The 16546-nt window shown below is 37.4% G+C and overlaps 1 protein-coding gene and 1 non-coding gene across 4 annotated transcripts in view; one reads left to right on the top strand and one right to left on the bottom strand.

The window, feature by feature from the left end:
• PIK3CB (phosphatidylinositol-4,5-bisphosphate 3-kinase catalytic subunit beta) overlaps positions 1 to 16546 on the top strand; it is a 169642-nt gene that overhangs the window by 142788 nt on the left and 10308 nt on the right. For all 3 annotated transcript variants that reach the window (XR_006517263.2, XM_014852000.3, XM_044754229.2), the window contains exons 16-18: positions 4448 to 4626; positions 5461 to 5570; positions 6740 to 6818. Coding sequence is in view for 2 of the 3 variants with exons in the window: in XM_014852000.3 (XP_014707486.2) it covers positions 4448 to 4626; positions 5461 to 5570; positions 6740 to 6818 (368 nt within the window). In the remaining variant the exon portion in view is untranslated. The remainder of the gene's footprint in view (positions 1 to 4447; positions 4627 to 5460; positions 5571 to 6739; positions 6819 to 16546) is intronic.
• LOC123279758 (small nucleolar RNA ACA64) lies at positions 3776 to 3899 on the bottom strand. Its single transcript, XR_006518019.1, has one exon. It is a non-coding gene; the product is annotated as a small nucleolar RNA ACA64 (small nucleolar RNA).

Raw genomic sequence — 16546 nt, 5'->3', positions numbered from 1 at the left:
GCAGAGCCTTCTCTTGCTCTGGACCCCACTCAAAACTAGCACCTTTTTGGATCCCTCAGTAAACAGGCCAGAGTACAAACCCACATGAGGAGTATGTTGCCTCTAAAATCCAAGGAAGCCCACTAGGTGTTGTGCTTCATTTTTAGTTGTAGGAGGGGCCAGAATAGCAATTATTCTTTACCTTGGAAGGGATATCTTGACATGTCCCACACCACTTGAGCCTTGGATGTTTCACTGAGGTAGAAAGTCCCAAATTTTTATTACACTTATTTCCTACCCTCTGACATACAAAGTTCTTTAAGTCTAGAGTAGTTGTTACTTCCTATGCGTTAGGTTCAATCAGCATAATGTAACAGACCAGAGTGATATCTTGTTGAAGGGAAAGGCAGCCAAGATCCCTGAAAACTAAATTTTGTCATAGGGCTGGAGAGTTGATAGACCCCTGAGGTAGGACAGAGAAAAGTGTAGAAAAGAGAAAAGGCCAAAATTGTTGGCCTTGCAGACTCTTAAGCACACTGCTTCTGTTAGGCCTTATTGACAGGTATAGAGATAAAAGCATTTGTCACATCAATAACTGCATATCAGGTACCAGGGGATGTGTTACTTTGCTCAAGCAATGAAACCACATCTGGTGCTCCACCTGGTTAATGTTGTGATAATCCACTGAAGTCTCCAAGATTCATCTGTCTTCTGCACAGGCCAAATAGACAAGGTGAATGGGGATGTGATGGAAATCACCATCCCTGCATCTTTCAGTCCTTGATGATGGCACTAATCTGCGCAGTCACTCCAGGACTGTGTTATTGCTTTTACTTTACTGTTTTGTTAGGTGGAGACAGTTGTAATAAATGCCACTTGGCTTTTCCCACCATAATAGCCATCACTCCACAGGTCAGAGAACCAATATGGGGATCTGCCAGCTGCTGAATTTATCTATTCCAATTATGCATTCCAAAACTGGGGAAGTAACCACATGATGGCTTTGGGATGCACTGGGCCCACTGTGAGACAGTTCTATGCAAAACTCAATTGTTAACTTGACCTCTGTAAGCCCCTACTCTGTCTGATGGACCTCTGTGATGTTTTGGGCCTCCTGGAATTAGTGTCAATTCAGAGCCAGTGTTCAATAGTCCCTGAAAGGTCTGATTATTTCCTTTACCCCAGTGTGCAGTTACCGTGGTAAAAGGCCATAGAGTTCCTTTGCAGAAGCCAGAGAAAAATCAATTTCAGTCTGGTATAGGAGAAGTCACAGATGTCACTGTCTGATGAAAGTATTGGAAGAATTATCATCTTCAGTGTGGCCAGGTCAATGGGTACATGTTAGAGAAATGAGTCCTGAAGATTTACTACTCAGGTGTTTATTATTGTCATGGTGTAAACAACAGACTATAAGCTGTATATGACTAGTACTAGCAGAGTAGTTTCATCTAGCCGGTATAATCTGAAATCAGTATATTCAGTCTACTTAGCTGAAGTTTTCTCTAGTATTAAAAATTCTCTCCCAGACTTTGCTTTTTGGTACATTATTTTTTCCTTGTGGCAAAGACTCACCTACCTTGTTACCTTTTCTAACCTCTCTTTCTCATTTGAAGGCAGTTTGTTTCTCTGTTCCCAACCATCTGCTCATTGCTATACCTCTCTGCTATCCCACCCTATTTTTCTATCAGATCCCTGTAGTAATTCCCAGTTCACTGCACTTTTCTAACTCATTTGCATTGCCATAGGAAATCCCGTAAGTTTTCGTAGATGATTTTAATATTTATGGTTTTCCGTTCATGTTAAAGCAAACTGTATTTGATCACTCCCTTTTGGGAAGCCCATTAATGTGTTATTAAGAGCTAACACTTGTTTATCACTTTTTGTAGGCCATTTATTCTTCACAACATGAGATATATACTATTAATCCACTTAATTTTATAGTCCTCTTAAATATATCTCATACCAGTCAACCTCTCTTGTATTCATGGCTACCATCTCAGTCCAATCCATTATCCTCTCTCACCTGGATATCTTCATTAACGTCCTAAATTGTGCCCTTTCTTTCCATTCTCTACACAGCAGATAAAGTGATCTCTTAAGAATGTAGATGTATTATGTCACTTCCCTTTTTAAAGTCCCTACAGTAATTTTCATTGAATGGGAAATAAAATCCAAACTCCTTATCAAAGCTTATAAGGCCCCACTTGGTGAGGTCCTTTCTTCTTTGACCTCAGTCATATGATCAAACTGTACTGGACATTTTCTTGGTTCTCTGGGACCCTCAGCTTGACTTTTATAATAGCAAACATATGACATGTGTATGATCACATTATTCTTACTCTTTTTCTTGACGGATAAATAGCAAGAGGAGGACTGCACTTTACATGGCAGTTCTTGTTGTCACTGTAAACCTACAAAAAGACAAGGTGTTGAAACACTTAAGAAGTCTTTGACTTATGTGAGTATTCAGGACACTGTTGCAGGAAATGGATATCAACACAATTAGTGATGGAGCATGGAAATTTGCAACTGTACAAACATGGACGAAATTCAAATTTGAAGTACTTCAAAAAGTTCCTGTTTGCATAGCAAGTCTTTCGGCTGGTTCTCCTTTCACCAGTGTTTGTACAGCTCCTGAAATTGTTGAGAAATGGAGTGTCTGTGGTTTTGACAGATGGCTAATTTGGCAAGCTTCAGCCATCTCGATTTTATCATCAAGTTACATAGAACTTTCCCAGTTTCCTGTGAGCAAGCCTTCAGCCTGTCTATAGAAACTTCACGCCTGAATTCACCTCCCTACTGAGTCTTAGTGGTTTCCTTGCATAGAAGCAGAGTTCAAAAATGAAAATATGATGTAAAATAAATCTGTGGTCCATGGACATTCCAGCCATGGTGTTCATGATGTTTGTTGTATACATATTTTATATGCTTGTTATATACAACTTATGTGTTACTTTGTTTTATCATTTGTTGTTTCCAGTTTTAATGACATAATGAGAAGACAAAATAAAATATTCCATCAGATTTTTGATTGTTCAAGGCTCTGTCTTACGGAATTTTACATAACATGGCAGGGAAAGACCCTCAGTTATTAAATAATAAAATTGACTTTTTTTTCTTTCTTTCTTTTTTTTTTTTTTTTGCTGAGGAAGATAGCCCTGAGCTAACATCTGTGCCAGTCTTCCTTGACTGTGTATGTGGGTTGCCACCACAGCATGGCTGACAAGTAGTATAGGTCAGTGCCCAGCATCTGAATCTGTGAACCTGGGCCACCAAAGCAGAACGTGCTGAACTTAACCACTTTGCTGCAGGGTTAGCCCCATAGTTGACTTTTTTTTTTTTTTTGAGGAAGATTAGCCAGAGCTAACATCTGCTGCTAATCCTCCTCTTTTTGCTGAGGAAGACTGGCCCTGAGCTAACATCCATGCCCATCTTCCTCTACTTTATATGTGGGACACCTACAACAGCATGGCTTGCCACACAGTGCCATGTCCACACCCGGGATCCCAACTGGTGAACTCTGGGCCGCTGAAGGAGAAGGTGCGCACTTAACCACTGCGCCACCGGGCCGGCCCCCCAAAGTTGAGTTTTAAACACAGTGGTTTTGATTCAGTTGGCCATTGTTGAGACACCTTGTGCTAGTTGCGTAAGTTTTTTTTTTTGTTTACCTAAGATTTGATAGCCAAAGTTACCTCATAAAAACAAGTAAATAAAAACAAGTAATTTACTCTTGGGACAACAAATACTGTGTCTATATTCATAGTTGTTTTATTACACAAAAATCATGCGTGTGTGTGTGTTTTGGGGCTGGGTTTCACCTCACCACACCAAGGGTAGGTGGTGAGCTAAGGCCCCTGGCGGCTCGGGGCACCGCATCTCACCCATGCCACAGCCAAAGCCGCAAGTGGTTTTCAACCAACACTGACACAAGAATCGATTTTAACTTACTGTTAGTGGAAAGAGAATACACTGAGAAGTCATATAAGAGTGGTGACAAGAAGTAGATATTAAGGTTGAATGTCAGGAAGCCCAAGGTTACTTGTACATAGATTTTCCTCTTATACTATGGAGTTGGCTAAGTGGAATGGTTCAGATTGTTTGTTTTTCAAATTCTATTACTCAGTGAGCTGCAGAGTTCTGAATACTTTAGGTTTCATACTTATTACCCACAATCTATGCCCCTTTTCTCTAATTTATAAGATTTCATTTAAGAAAAGGGTTAAAGTTTAAAAAATGGTGCTTTAAGTAACAAGTAAATAAAATGAAAATACGTTTTTCAGTTTCTTGTATCTAATATGTTTGTCATAAGCCAAGCACTGTTGTTATTTTAGCTGCCTGTTGTGTGTATGTGTCAGGGGTGAGGAAGGGAGGGAACAGTTATTGATTAATATGATCACTTGGTATTATAGTACTTTATATTATTTTTAACCATAAATGAATTTTGGTGATGGGAAAACTTGTTTTTCAGGTTGAAGCACTCAATAAGTTAAAAACTTTAAATAGTTTAATCAAACTGAATGCAGTGAAGCTAAACAGAGCCAAAGGGAAAGAGGCCATGCACACCTGTTTAAAACAGAATGCTTACCGGGAGGCCCTCTCTGACCTGCAGTCACCTCTGAACCCGTGTGTCATCCTCTCAGAACTCTAGTAAGTGACCGTCTGTGCTGTGCTCAGTGAATCTCCCATGAAAATAGCATTGCAGAAAGGATTCCTGAGTGACTGCCTTGGGGGAGCAGTAGGGCCAGCTGTTAGCCCCAGTAAGTGGAATAAAATTAAAGAAGGACGATCTCAAAGTCCTCAGGGGTTATTCTTGTGTATAGTGGGAGGGATGCCTACCAGCTAAATTTATCTGTGGGGTTAGTGCAAATTATTAAAAGTTAATTTCTTTTTAATTGTATGTAATTAAATTGTACGTGTGTTACTGGTTTCTAAGAGTTAAAAATCCCATGCAAGCAAAATGTTGGCAACCGTCATAAATTATTTACTAATTAACTTTCCTTTTTCAAAATGAGATCTTGAATGAATTTGGAAAATTATTTCTTACTTTTTCATTTCCTACAAAAGTAATAGCAGAAAAGTAATAATGTGTACTCAGTATGTCAGTGTTCAAAATCGATCCCTCTTTAATAAATCTATAATGAACTCATAATATTCCTGATTTTAATCCAGCGATATTGGTATTGTTACATATAATAACATAAAGTTAAAGAAGAATAAGAAAGGAAAGGAGGAATTTTAAATGTAGGTAGTGAGACAGGCAAAGCTAGATTTTCAGTCCAGCCCATCTGGCATCATTACATGCCAACCAAGGCTGTGATCCCTGTTTGTTTTCTACCAAGAGGAAATGTTCTAGTTCTGACTTCTGCAGACCTGAGTGGAACAGGTGAGAGGTTCTCTCAAGCCTAGTATATCACAGCAAAATTACAATATTGCCATTTCTTTACGTTGAAGTGGGCTAATTTTCATCTTGTTCGATTTCAGTGTTGAAAAGTGTAAATACATGGATTCCAAAATGAAGCCTTTGTGGCTGGTGTACACCAACAAGGTGTTTGGGGAAGATTCAGTTGGAGTGATTTTTAAAAATGGTGATGGTAGGTACTGAGGTTTTTATAGTGCCATCTCCCTTAGTATTTTTCATTTGTTGTCACTTTGCTTTATCTGGAAGGTGATATGTAAATGTGTAAGCAGGGGCAGCCTAGAGGTAGCTATCAAGGGTCATTAGGTTGAATTCGGCATGTCTTAAATCCCTTTTATTTTCATCTTGGAAAATGACTTCTACAGCTTACATACATACCTTGTTGTAATAAACTTTCCCTTTTTTCCTACAAAATATAAAGTCTGTCTATCCTTTGGTAAAAAGCTTGTGAAATACAAGAGAATATTTTTAATAATGTGTTCATATATCCTGTTTCAGTGATGGCAATTTTGATATTGCTGCCATAGTTTTGTATTTTAATTAAAATATCTTACTGACCCATACTTTATAAATGCCATGCCTCTGAAGTAATCACACCAACCAGAATGCAGTCATGAGTGCCACCACTTGCCAGTTGTCTGACTACAGGCAAGTCTTGCACAATTCATTGAGCTTCAAGTTCTTCATGTCCGTGATGATTATAGCATCTGTATTTTGGGTTTCTTAAAAGGAATTAAGGGAGATAACATAAGTAAATGGGTTTAATATAATACATGCCTAAAACTATTTTAAAAAGAGCTTGTAGTGTTTAGCTAGACATTTAACCCTATTTGACCACACGAATGTCATTATGTGGAAGTCAATAGTTTCGTAGCCTCTGTTACCTGAAAATTACCCTTAGACGTGATAATTAATTAAGTTTTACAGTTTTGCAAACCCGTCATGCAATTAGTTATGTGATTCTTAAGAACTTTCTGTGCATCCCTAAAAGCAAACAAGAAGGAAAAAATTTAGCAACGTGAATTGTGTGTTTGCTGTAATACGTCATTCCTGTGTATAACAGTATTACAGCATCCGTGCAGTTCGTATAGTACCTTACGCATGGTGAAGAATTAAAAACATTTTTTAATGTAATTTCTGAAATAGTGTTATAAGTACATGCTAAACAACAAATATAATATTTCACATAATGAATATGGTCAACATTAAAATTTAGGGAAAAAATTAGTACAACAGTAGTCAGTGGTTTTAGTTAATTCTGGCTGAATTACCTCATCTGGAATTAATGTTATTAGGTATAAAATGGGAAGCATTTATAATAAAGCAGGGTTTTTTCCCCCTTAGATTTACGACAGGATATGTTGACACTCCAGATGCTGCGCTTGATGGATTTGCTCTGGAAAGAAGCTGGTCTGGATCTTCGGTGAGATTTCTAGTGAATTTATTTTTGTCTCCTATTGTATTCCTTCCATGGCAAAAATTTTAAAACTTTTTGTTGATTCCTTCCCTTCTGCTACTGATTGTTGTTAACAATAATATTTGTGTTGCACTTTACAGTTTACAGTGTGCTGTTAAATGCATTATCTTATTTAAACCTCATCAGGTGTAAAACTGTATATGTGACAGAGATTCCAGAAAGAAGAAATAGGTTTGAACTTGCAGTAAAAGTAAAGCCTGAACAGACAACAGTGGAGTCACATTCGAACCTGTGGTTTTGAAGGTGCTCTCAGGGAGGATTCACTGGTGGTCATGGGAGTGACGAGGCCTGAGACAGGCCTGCCCCTCTCCTTACTTAGCCTCATAACATCGATTCCTCTACCTTCCTGGGAGGGAAGTGTTTAGGAGGGATCTCAGGGATTTCAGCTTGCCATCATTATTAGGGGTAGACAGTGAGCAGGACAGGTTTATGGAAACAGAAACAGATAAAATGGAAATCTAGTGGATTTTAAAAGTTTTAATTATTATCAAATCTTTTGAGGTGAAGAGCAGATGAAGGTAATTACAAACAAAATATTGATATATTTAACTGCATAAAAATAAAAGATTTGATGTCAACCAACAAAATTAAAAGTTAGGCCTCATGCTAGACATTATATTCATAATGAACAGGACAGGAGGATAATAATCGTAAATATTTAAAGAGCTCATAGATATAAATATATGGGAAAAAGCTGTGAAATATTCATACAAGATATAAAATAAATAAACTAATAATTATATGACGCTGTCAGTTCCAATGTAGAAGTATAAATTGCAAGAACAATTGAGGGGGCTGGCCTGTGGTGCAGTGGTTGGGTTTGCATGTTCCTCTGCGGCGGCCCAGGGTTTCGCCGGTTTGGATCCTGGGTGTGGACATGGCACTGCTCATCAAGCCATGCTGAGGCGGCATCCCACATGCCACAGCTAGAAGGACCCACAACTAAAATATACACCAAGGTACCGGGGTGCTTTAGGGAGAAAAAGGAAAAATAAAATCTTTAAAATATACTACTGTGTGCTGGGGGGATTTGGAGAGAAAAAATCAGGAAAAAAAAAGAAAAAGATCGGTAACAGTTGTTAGCTCAAGTGCTATCTTTAAGAAACAACTAAACAATTGAGGGGCCGGCCCGGTGGCCCAGCGGTTAAGTTCGCATGTTCCGCTTCTCAGCGGCCCAGGGTTCGCCGGTTCGAATCCTGGGTGTGGACACGGCACCGCTTGGCACACCATGCTGTGGTAGGAGTCCCACATAAGGTAAAGTAGAGGAAGATGGGCACGGATGTTAGCTCAGGGCCAGGTTTCCTCAGCAAAAAGAGGAGGACTGGCAGTAGTTAGCTCAGGGCTAATTGTCCTCAAAAAAAAAAAAAAAAAAGGAAAGAAAACCAAACAATTGAATACTGTTGATTTCCTAGAAAAGATTTTATTCAGTGATAATCTAGTCTAGGACACGATTGAAGCAACAAAAACATAAGTATTTTCGTATACCATTGTAAGTTAATATAAACCTCTCTGTATCAAGTTTTTTTATATCCTGTGTCCAATATTTCCAGAATTTACTTAAAAATTAGAAATATTAACAGATTTATGCACAAAGATATTCATCCTTGCTTTATGTACAATTTAAAAAATTGGACCATTCTTTTGAACATTTGCTCAATGGTAGAATAATAGTTTTAAAAAATCATTAGTTTTTCCCTGTGACCAAATATCTCAGGTATTTTAAAATATTTTTTATAGAATTTGGAGAAAGTGCTTATCTTCACATATCAAATGAAATAAGTGAGATGCAAATGTGTTTTTGTATAATTATTTCAACCATGTTAAAAATTCACTGGAAAATGACACTAAAATATTGACAGAAACTAAAATGGTAATAGACATTATTTCTGGGTGGTGAAATTAAAGGTGATTTTCCCCCCTACCTCCTTTGTGTACCTGTTTATCTAGTATTCTACAATGAGCATGTGCTCCTTTTTTAATCAAGGCGAAAAAAACCATTAAGCATATTTCACGATATAATACAGGTCCATACAACTTTTAAACTTTTCTTCTACTCTAGTTGATGATGATTAACTTTCTTTTTTTACCTAATCCTTTCTATTTTATTTTTTTTATTTGTGGACTATTTCAAACATGAAACTATAGAAGATAATTTACAACAATTTTATGTTCTAACAGCAAGATTTAAAAAATATATAATTAACAATTAATTGACAGATATTAGCATGTTTCCATATTTACTTTTTTAAAAAACAAGAAATAAGCAGATAAAGTTAATGCATTATCATCCTACTCTCTTGCTTCACATCTCGGAATTAACCGCTATTATAAAGCTGTAATACATATATTTTCATGCTTTAAGTATATATTATATATCCATTGTATGCTTTGAACTTTAAATAAATGCTGTCACATCACACATAACTTTTTGCAGTTTACTTTTTTCTTATAACATTTTTTGAGATTTGTCAAGATTAGTATGTGAAGTTCTAATTCATTATGTTCACTTCTGTATTAATTCTTTGAATAAATGTAAAAATTTATCCATTCCCCTATAAGTAGCTATTTGCCCCCTCCCCCACTTTGCCCCCTGCAAACCCAAACGAACCGTACAGTTTACACGCTTCTAAATATCTCTCTATTCACATAGGAAAGAGTCTTTTAGTTTATAAAGCCAGAAGTGGAATTGCTGGGTCATAAAGCATGTGCATTTTCAACTTTGCTACCATTGCCCAAATACTTTCCAGAATAGTTGTACCACTATTGTTTCCACACAGAAATGTCTGCCTGCACTTGTTAATTTTTTGCAGTTCTGGTGGATATAACAAAGTATCCCATAGAATTTTAATTTGCATTTCTTTTATTAGTAGTTTGGGTGAGTATGCTTCAGTGTTTATAAGTATTGTGTTTTCTCTCCTATGAATTAGCTAGGTTCCTTTAAGGTTTAAAATGCTTTTTCTTATATTATTTTAAAAATTCCTTCCCTGTACAATTGTCTTAAAGATGTTCTTTTATGTTTTACTTTGCTAATTTTAAACTTGGTGTACTTAAAGATATTCTTTTGTGTTTTATTTTGCTAATTTTAAACTTGCTGTACTTTCCCTTCTTTTTCTCTCTCTGCAAAAGTTTGATCCTGGTGTTGATTTTTTGGAGTCTAGGTTGTTTTGTTTTGCTTTGTTTCTGCTGTGGAAGATTCACCCTGAGCTCACATCTGTTACCAATTTTCCTCTTTTTCCTGAAGGAGATTTGCCCTGAGCTAACAGCTGTGCTAGTCTTCCTCTATTTTATATGTGAGTTGCTGCCACAGCATGGCTGCTGATAAGTAGTTTAGGTCCATGTGAGCCTGTGGCACCAAAGCAGAGCATGCAGAACTTAACCACTAGACTAAGGGGCTGGCCCTTGGAGTCTAGGTTTTTTTTTACTAATTATTTTCCTTAATGGTTTTTGGACTCTTCAGATTGTTTTCCTGCTTGAGTCAGTTTTGAGCTAAGAATTTTCCAGTTCATTAATTGAATACTGTATATTTTTTATAACATCTTCTTGTAATTTAAAATCTCTATGGTTAATCTTTTCTTCTTTTGCATGTGTAAAATTATTTTATATGCAATGTTTTTTCCTTATTAGAGGTTTGCTGCTTAGTATTGTAAAAGAATGAGCTTCTTTGTTTTTTTGGTTTGTTTTCTGTTTTATCATTGATTACCTCTTTATGGTTTCCTTCCTTTTACCTGTGTTTGTTCTGTTCTTTGGATTTTTTTAGTTGAATGTTTAGAACATTAATTTTCACTCTTTTTCATATATACAATTAAAACCATAAATTTCCTCTAACTACTGCCTTAGCTGCATCTCAAAGGTCTTAGCATGTACTTACTTATGTACTTTCATAATGCATCAAACTATATAGAATTCAAGGCTGACTACCTGTGTGCCTGTTGGGGGCCTGCCCTTGGCAGCCAGCCAGGTAGTTCAGAACTGTGCCTTAGCTATAACTTGTGTAAAGCCTCAAAGTTGCAAGGGGTGAGAGCTCAGGTCTTGTAAGTTCTTTCCTGTACATGTGCACAGCCCTGGGCATGCACACGACCTTCTAGATTCCTACAAATATGTTGGAGTTTTTCACCGTACCCTGTGGACATCTCACTCCCCAGCTTTTCCTTTTAAGCTTTTTTGGTAGCATGTTGTTTGCCTCAGCTATTATTTACACCTTAGCTGCAGTATTAAACAATTGATTTTGAACATTCTCTAGAAACATCCCCAGGTAAAAGGCATCTCACACCAGATGAGGTCTGAGCCAAGTCAAAGAAACAGACTTGCAAGTGGGATCTTCCTGTGAAGCACTAGAGAGTTCAAAGAATGACAACTGTGTTGGATGGGGCTTTGGAGGAACTCTAGCCCCATTTTTGTCTCTTGTAGGAGATAGCAAATTGCTATATTCCCTATGATTGTGGGCTGTTCATTGTCAAGTCTACTGTAGAACTGGGAAGGAGGAGGATGGGTCTTGGTAAAGTATGACTGAGATTTAGCTGTTTCCTTCAATAAACACTCCCTAGATGGCTGCAAGCCTTTCTTGTGTTTCCGTATTACTGAAATAGTTGATTCTGGCAATTTTTTGCCAGTGTTCTTGTTGCTTTTATGGAAGAGTGGATTTTCAGAGGTCCTTAACTCCCTGTTTTTGCTGACATCACCTGGTTATAGAATTTTTAAATCTAAATTGACAGCTGCTTTCCTTAGAAAACTTAGAAAACTTCCATTGTATTCTAACCTCTGTTATTTTTTAAAAATCTGTGAGTGTAAATAATCAGTTTTTTACCTCACTGCAGAAAAAACTTTCTCTTTGCCTTTGGTTTCTGCAGTTTTACTAAAATTTATCTGTGTATGAATTTCTTTTTATTTTTCCTTATTCTCATTATATCTTTTCATTCAAAGAAAATCACATCTTTTAGTTTCTACAAAATATATCCATATTCTTCAATATTGCAGTTCTCCCACTCTCATAGACTTCTGCTTCTTTAGTAGATGTATGTTGGACTTCTCTGTTCTGTCCTGTCTCTTAACCTATCTTTCCTATTTCCTACCTTTTTATTTTTATGTGACAGTCTCTCTATTTCCTTTTACTCTATCTTCCAGTTCACAAATTCTCTCTTCAACATTGTCTAATCTCTTTTGTATTCAATGTAGTGTGTTTATTTCAATGACAATTAAAAATTTTTTTTTTTAATTTTTTGATGAGGAAGATTGTCCCTGAGTTAACATCTTCGCCAGTCTTCCTCTACTTTGTATGTGGGACACTGCCACAGCATGGCTTGATGAGTGGTGTGTAGGTCTGCACCCAGGATCCAAACCTGCGAACCCTGAGCCGCTGAAGCAGAGCACACAAACTTAACCACTATGCCACTGGGCCGGCCCCTCAACGACCATTTTTATGTAGGAGTTGTATTTGATTTTGTTTTTGTATGCCTGGTCTTTTAAAAAATACTGTAATTACCTATTTCTTTTCATGTCTTTCATAATTTCAGAGTCTCTTTCATTTCGTTCTGTTTTATCTCTTGGGGTGCCACCTTTTTGTTTATCTGCTTAATCTTATTCATTTCCTTGTGTAGTTAATAATATTTGGTTTTGAATTCATTTTGGGTGGAGATTGTGTTTTCTGTGAGGGTCTTTTGTTCCTTAGGGTGTGAAAGTATCTCCCAAAAATGAATTTGTGTTTTGTTTGTGCTGTTCCCAAGATCTTTACACACAATCAACCAGTTTTTATGTTAACTCTTTGCCTTCAGGCTTTTATACCTCATATTTAGTTTATATTTGCATCTCATGAGAATGTGGGAAGGCTTAAGTCTGTGCACTTTCACGAAACATTTTTTATTGCCCACCCAGTGCCCAGGATAGATGGCAGACTTTCATGGCACATCCTCTAGTCCGTGAGCAGATATTTCCTAGTTCCCTTTTCATACACTTGACAGTGCTTTGAGAGCCCCAGCTTTGTGCCAGATCTCAGCTCCAGAGCCTCGGTCTCATGGGCTCAAGACCATGTGTTTTTTTCTCATGGGCATTAAAATGTCAACCAAGTCAGTAACTTCCTGAGCCACTACTATGAATAATCTCTATATTTCTGGGACCTACAGATCTCCTTTTCTTTCTTTATTAACCATAACTATTTATAAAACCTTTTTGACTTTATCTGTTACTTTTTATGTGTTTTAGTACATACAGCAACTTAGTCCACAAGGTTGCTGGAAACAGTTGTACTTGTGATTGACTTTATTCCTGCAAGATTATAAGTACTTCCTGATTAATTTTTTAAGTTTGAGTTATGCTCTGTTCATTACTAAATATATTTTAATTTTTCAAAAACTTAAAAAGTTGCTGTTGATTGACTGAACCAGGCATTGTATTAGGTTCTTCACACGTACAATGTCATGTAATCTCTACAACTCTGTGAGGTCGTCTTATTCCTTTTTAACAGATGAAAAAATTAAGGCTCAAAGTATTTAAACAATTTGTCAAAGATTATAAGAATGTTAAGTAGCTCATTAGCCAGATTCACATCCAGGTCTGTCAGGCTCAAAAACTTGATGACTTTCTGTTATTTTACCAGTCTTGAATGAGAAAACAGTTATGGTAAGATATATCTAGTAACCCTTTGTTTATTTATCAAAGTGTTCTGGTGCCCCAAATATTCAATTATCCATTGTTTTTTTTTTTTTTTTAAGAAAAGAGTTTTCTACTCTTAGATCCTTCCAGGGTAAATATTTCCAGTGCTGTTGAGGTAGAAAGAGCAGTTTGCTGTGGGTGTTGTTCCTTTCATGGGACCTGTAGATGTGATTGGAATAAGGACAAGAGATAATAGTTCATGTACAAAGGACTCTTTGAGGTCCATAAATGACACAGTTTTGCTTTTAAATTAGGAGGAATTTCTAATACAGCTGTGTAAAAATAGCATTAGTAGTTTTGAATAGGTAGCAAGTTTTTGGGTCACCTACCCAGTTATAAGACGTACTGCATGGATAAGAGGATGGGTAATTATGAGAAACTCTGCCTGAGGAACATAAACCCAGAAGCGTCTGGGCTGCCTTTTTTTTTTTTTTTTTTTTTTAGTAAGTAAAGTTTTATTGGCACACAGCCACAACCCGTTTGTTTACATATTGTCTGTGCCTGCTTTTATGCTGTAACTGCAGAATTAAGTAGTGACCTAGTAGTCTGCAGCACCTCAAATATTTACTATCTGGCTCCTTCCCGTAAAAGTAAACCCTGACGAAAATGTTCTTATTTGAGTTATCCCACAGAAAATGGGGGAAACTTTTCAACCTTAGGCTAGTAACTCATTGGTTCTTTGCAGTGTTAGCACATAAGCTACACAGTGGTCTCCTTTACTAAGAGCAGACTCAGGCCATATGATGAGTCTTGTTTAGTTATGAAAGGCTGAACTGAAGACTGTCCTTAGTTCGTCAGCCTAGTTGAAAACCCCAACCAAGTTCTTTTCTGTTAGTTTTGATTTTACCCATTCTATTCAGATGTAAAGCACATTTAGCATCCAATGAAGTTCATTGTGAGCTGAGGCGAAGGGAGGCAGCCACATGTGGGAGTACCAGAAATAAACCTGGTGTCTGTCTGATGGGAAGCAATGTGTGTCTAACAAGGAAAAGGAACTTGTCTATCCAGTGAGATCTGTGCTGACTTTTTGTACTCTGACCCCATGTTAAAAAAATATGCAGGACTTTAATTCTTTTGAGTTCATTTCAAACTAATACCTTTTTCTCACCAAACGTTTTTTACTGTTTCTATAAATATATGTGCTCCAGTGTTCCTGCTGTGTTTGTTTTTCTTTTGGCCAGCTGTTCAGGTTAAACTGGGTCATGTAGCACACACTCTTTTAAGTTCAATCTCAAATCTTCAGTACCTTCTATACATTACTACTTTGATCAGAATATTTTAGTACTTGTGCCACTGTCTTGTTAACATGAATAAAGTGCATATTTCTCATTTTGATTTTTCTCTGATGTCTCAAAATACTCTTTTGGTATCTTTCATTCTAAATTAGAACATTCGTAAGCCTTCAATATGTGAGAACACCCTGACCTCCTTTGGTCAATAAATAATAAACCTTTTCTGTCAAGTCTAATAGGTTGTCCTCATGTGGAAATCTCTCTGGCCTTTGGTAGATTTGACTGTCCTCTACCACCCCTCCTCCCCCAAAAATATGTGTGATGTTGAATTTTGGGCAGTTGTCTTCATTGTGACTTTACATCTGAGTTACGCTAATGAGGTTTACTTCCCTTTTAAGAGAGTTACACAACAGTTCTTTGATGACACTCGTATCCTTAGTCTTGGAAGGATGCAGTAATGCAAGCGTTAGGTAAAAGAGTTACACTTCACTCCTTTGGAGGCAACGAGCTAAGGTACCACTCAGACTTGGGTTGATGTGTCAGAGTCAAAGCCAGAGAAAACTTTCTACGTATCCATTCAGAGTAAGATTATGTGGCTGCCACCCCTACTGCTATAGAATTTATTTTGGTTTTTAATGCTTGCTTTGGTGGAAGGGTAACAATTGTTCCTTGAGTCAGGGAGTCTGAGAAAGGAAGGTAAACATTACTAATTGTTTTCAAGGCCTTTATAAGAAGTGTAGAAGTTGAGTGCAAAGGGGGCCCGTGTAAGATGGTCAGGGCTCCAAGAGTTTGTCCCCAGCTTGACTTCTGTCAAACTGTCTCTCTGACAAGGATGTTTTTTCCTTCCCATTGTGAGCGTTCCATCCTCAAGACACTGAATGCTTTCATCGTTGCCTGCTTTTGACAGGAAGTTATTGGACTTTTGCCCAGTTTGGCTACAAGTGGGGTGGGAGGAGATGCAGGAAAGTGAGCCAAAGTGCACTTTAACCAGGCAGTGTTTACCTCACATGTGTTGTGTCACGATAAGGATAGGGGTGTTTCATTCTCCATAGCTACCCTTCTTACTGAGGGGGAAGTTTTAAAAGGAGAAATAATATTGCAGATGTAAAGCAGTCTATTGGTATATCAGGATGCCAGTATGCAGTTTGACAATTCTGCTTCCAACCTTATTTGCTGTAACTAGGAAAGTGCTTAAAGAGGCATAAAATAATTGAATTGTTAGTCGGAAGGAAATTTAGGAACTACTTAATAAAACTCTTCTATCTGATTGTTACACGTACTAACAAACTCATGCGTTTCCCCAGTACACACACACACACATTCTTTCTCTTTCATGAAATCCTTCAAAGGCTTTCTCAGTGCTTTTAGGAGAGTGACAGAGTCCCTCTATGGCCTATGGGCCCTGCGTGGTCTTTCCAACACTGACCATTTCTTCTCCTCACCTTGTTTTTGTGCTCCCCCTTGCCTTCTCCTCCAGTTCTGCTGTCCTTCCTCCTCACAGAGCTCTAGCCTAACCCTTGACATGTTTTCATGGCATTTGTCATTCACACAGAGATCACATGTACATTGTGCATTTGTGCTTTGTCCCCTCAGTGAGACCAGGGATTGCTGTTTTTGCTCATTTCTGTATCACCAGCAGCTAACACAATGCTTGGCACATAGCTGCACCCAAATATTTATTGAATCCATGAATTCCATCCGATGCATGGATGTAGTCGCCTGACTTTTATTTGAAATTTCCAAGGTATTTCATTTCAGAGTTACTCTCAAGATAATACAGTTTTGAGAAAATGTTTA

Source organism: Equus asinus, chromosome 21 (genome assembly GCF_041296235.1).
Source record: "Equus asinus isolate D_3611 breed Donkey chromosome 21, EquAss-T2T_v2, whole genome shotgun sequence".
Classification (NCBI taxonomy): Eukaryota; Metazoa; Chordata; class Mammalia; order Perissodactyla; family Equidae; genus Equus; species Equus asinus.
The sequence above is the reverse complement of the archived record's forward strand: the minus strand, read 5'-3'. Positions and strand labels throughout refer to the sequence as shown.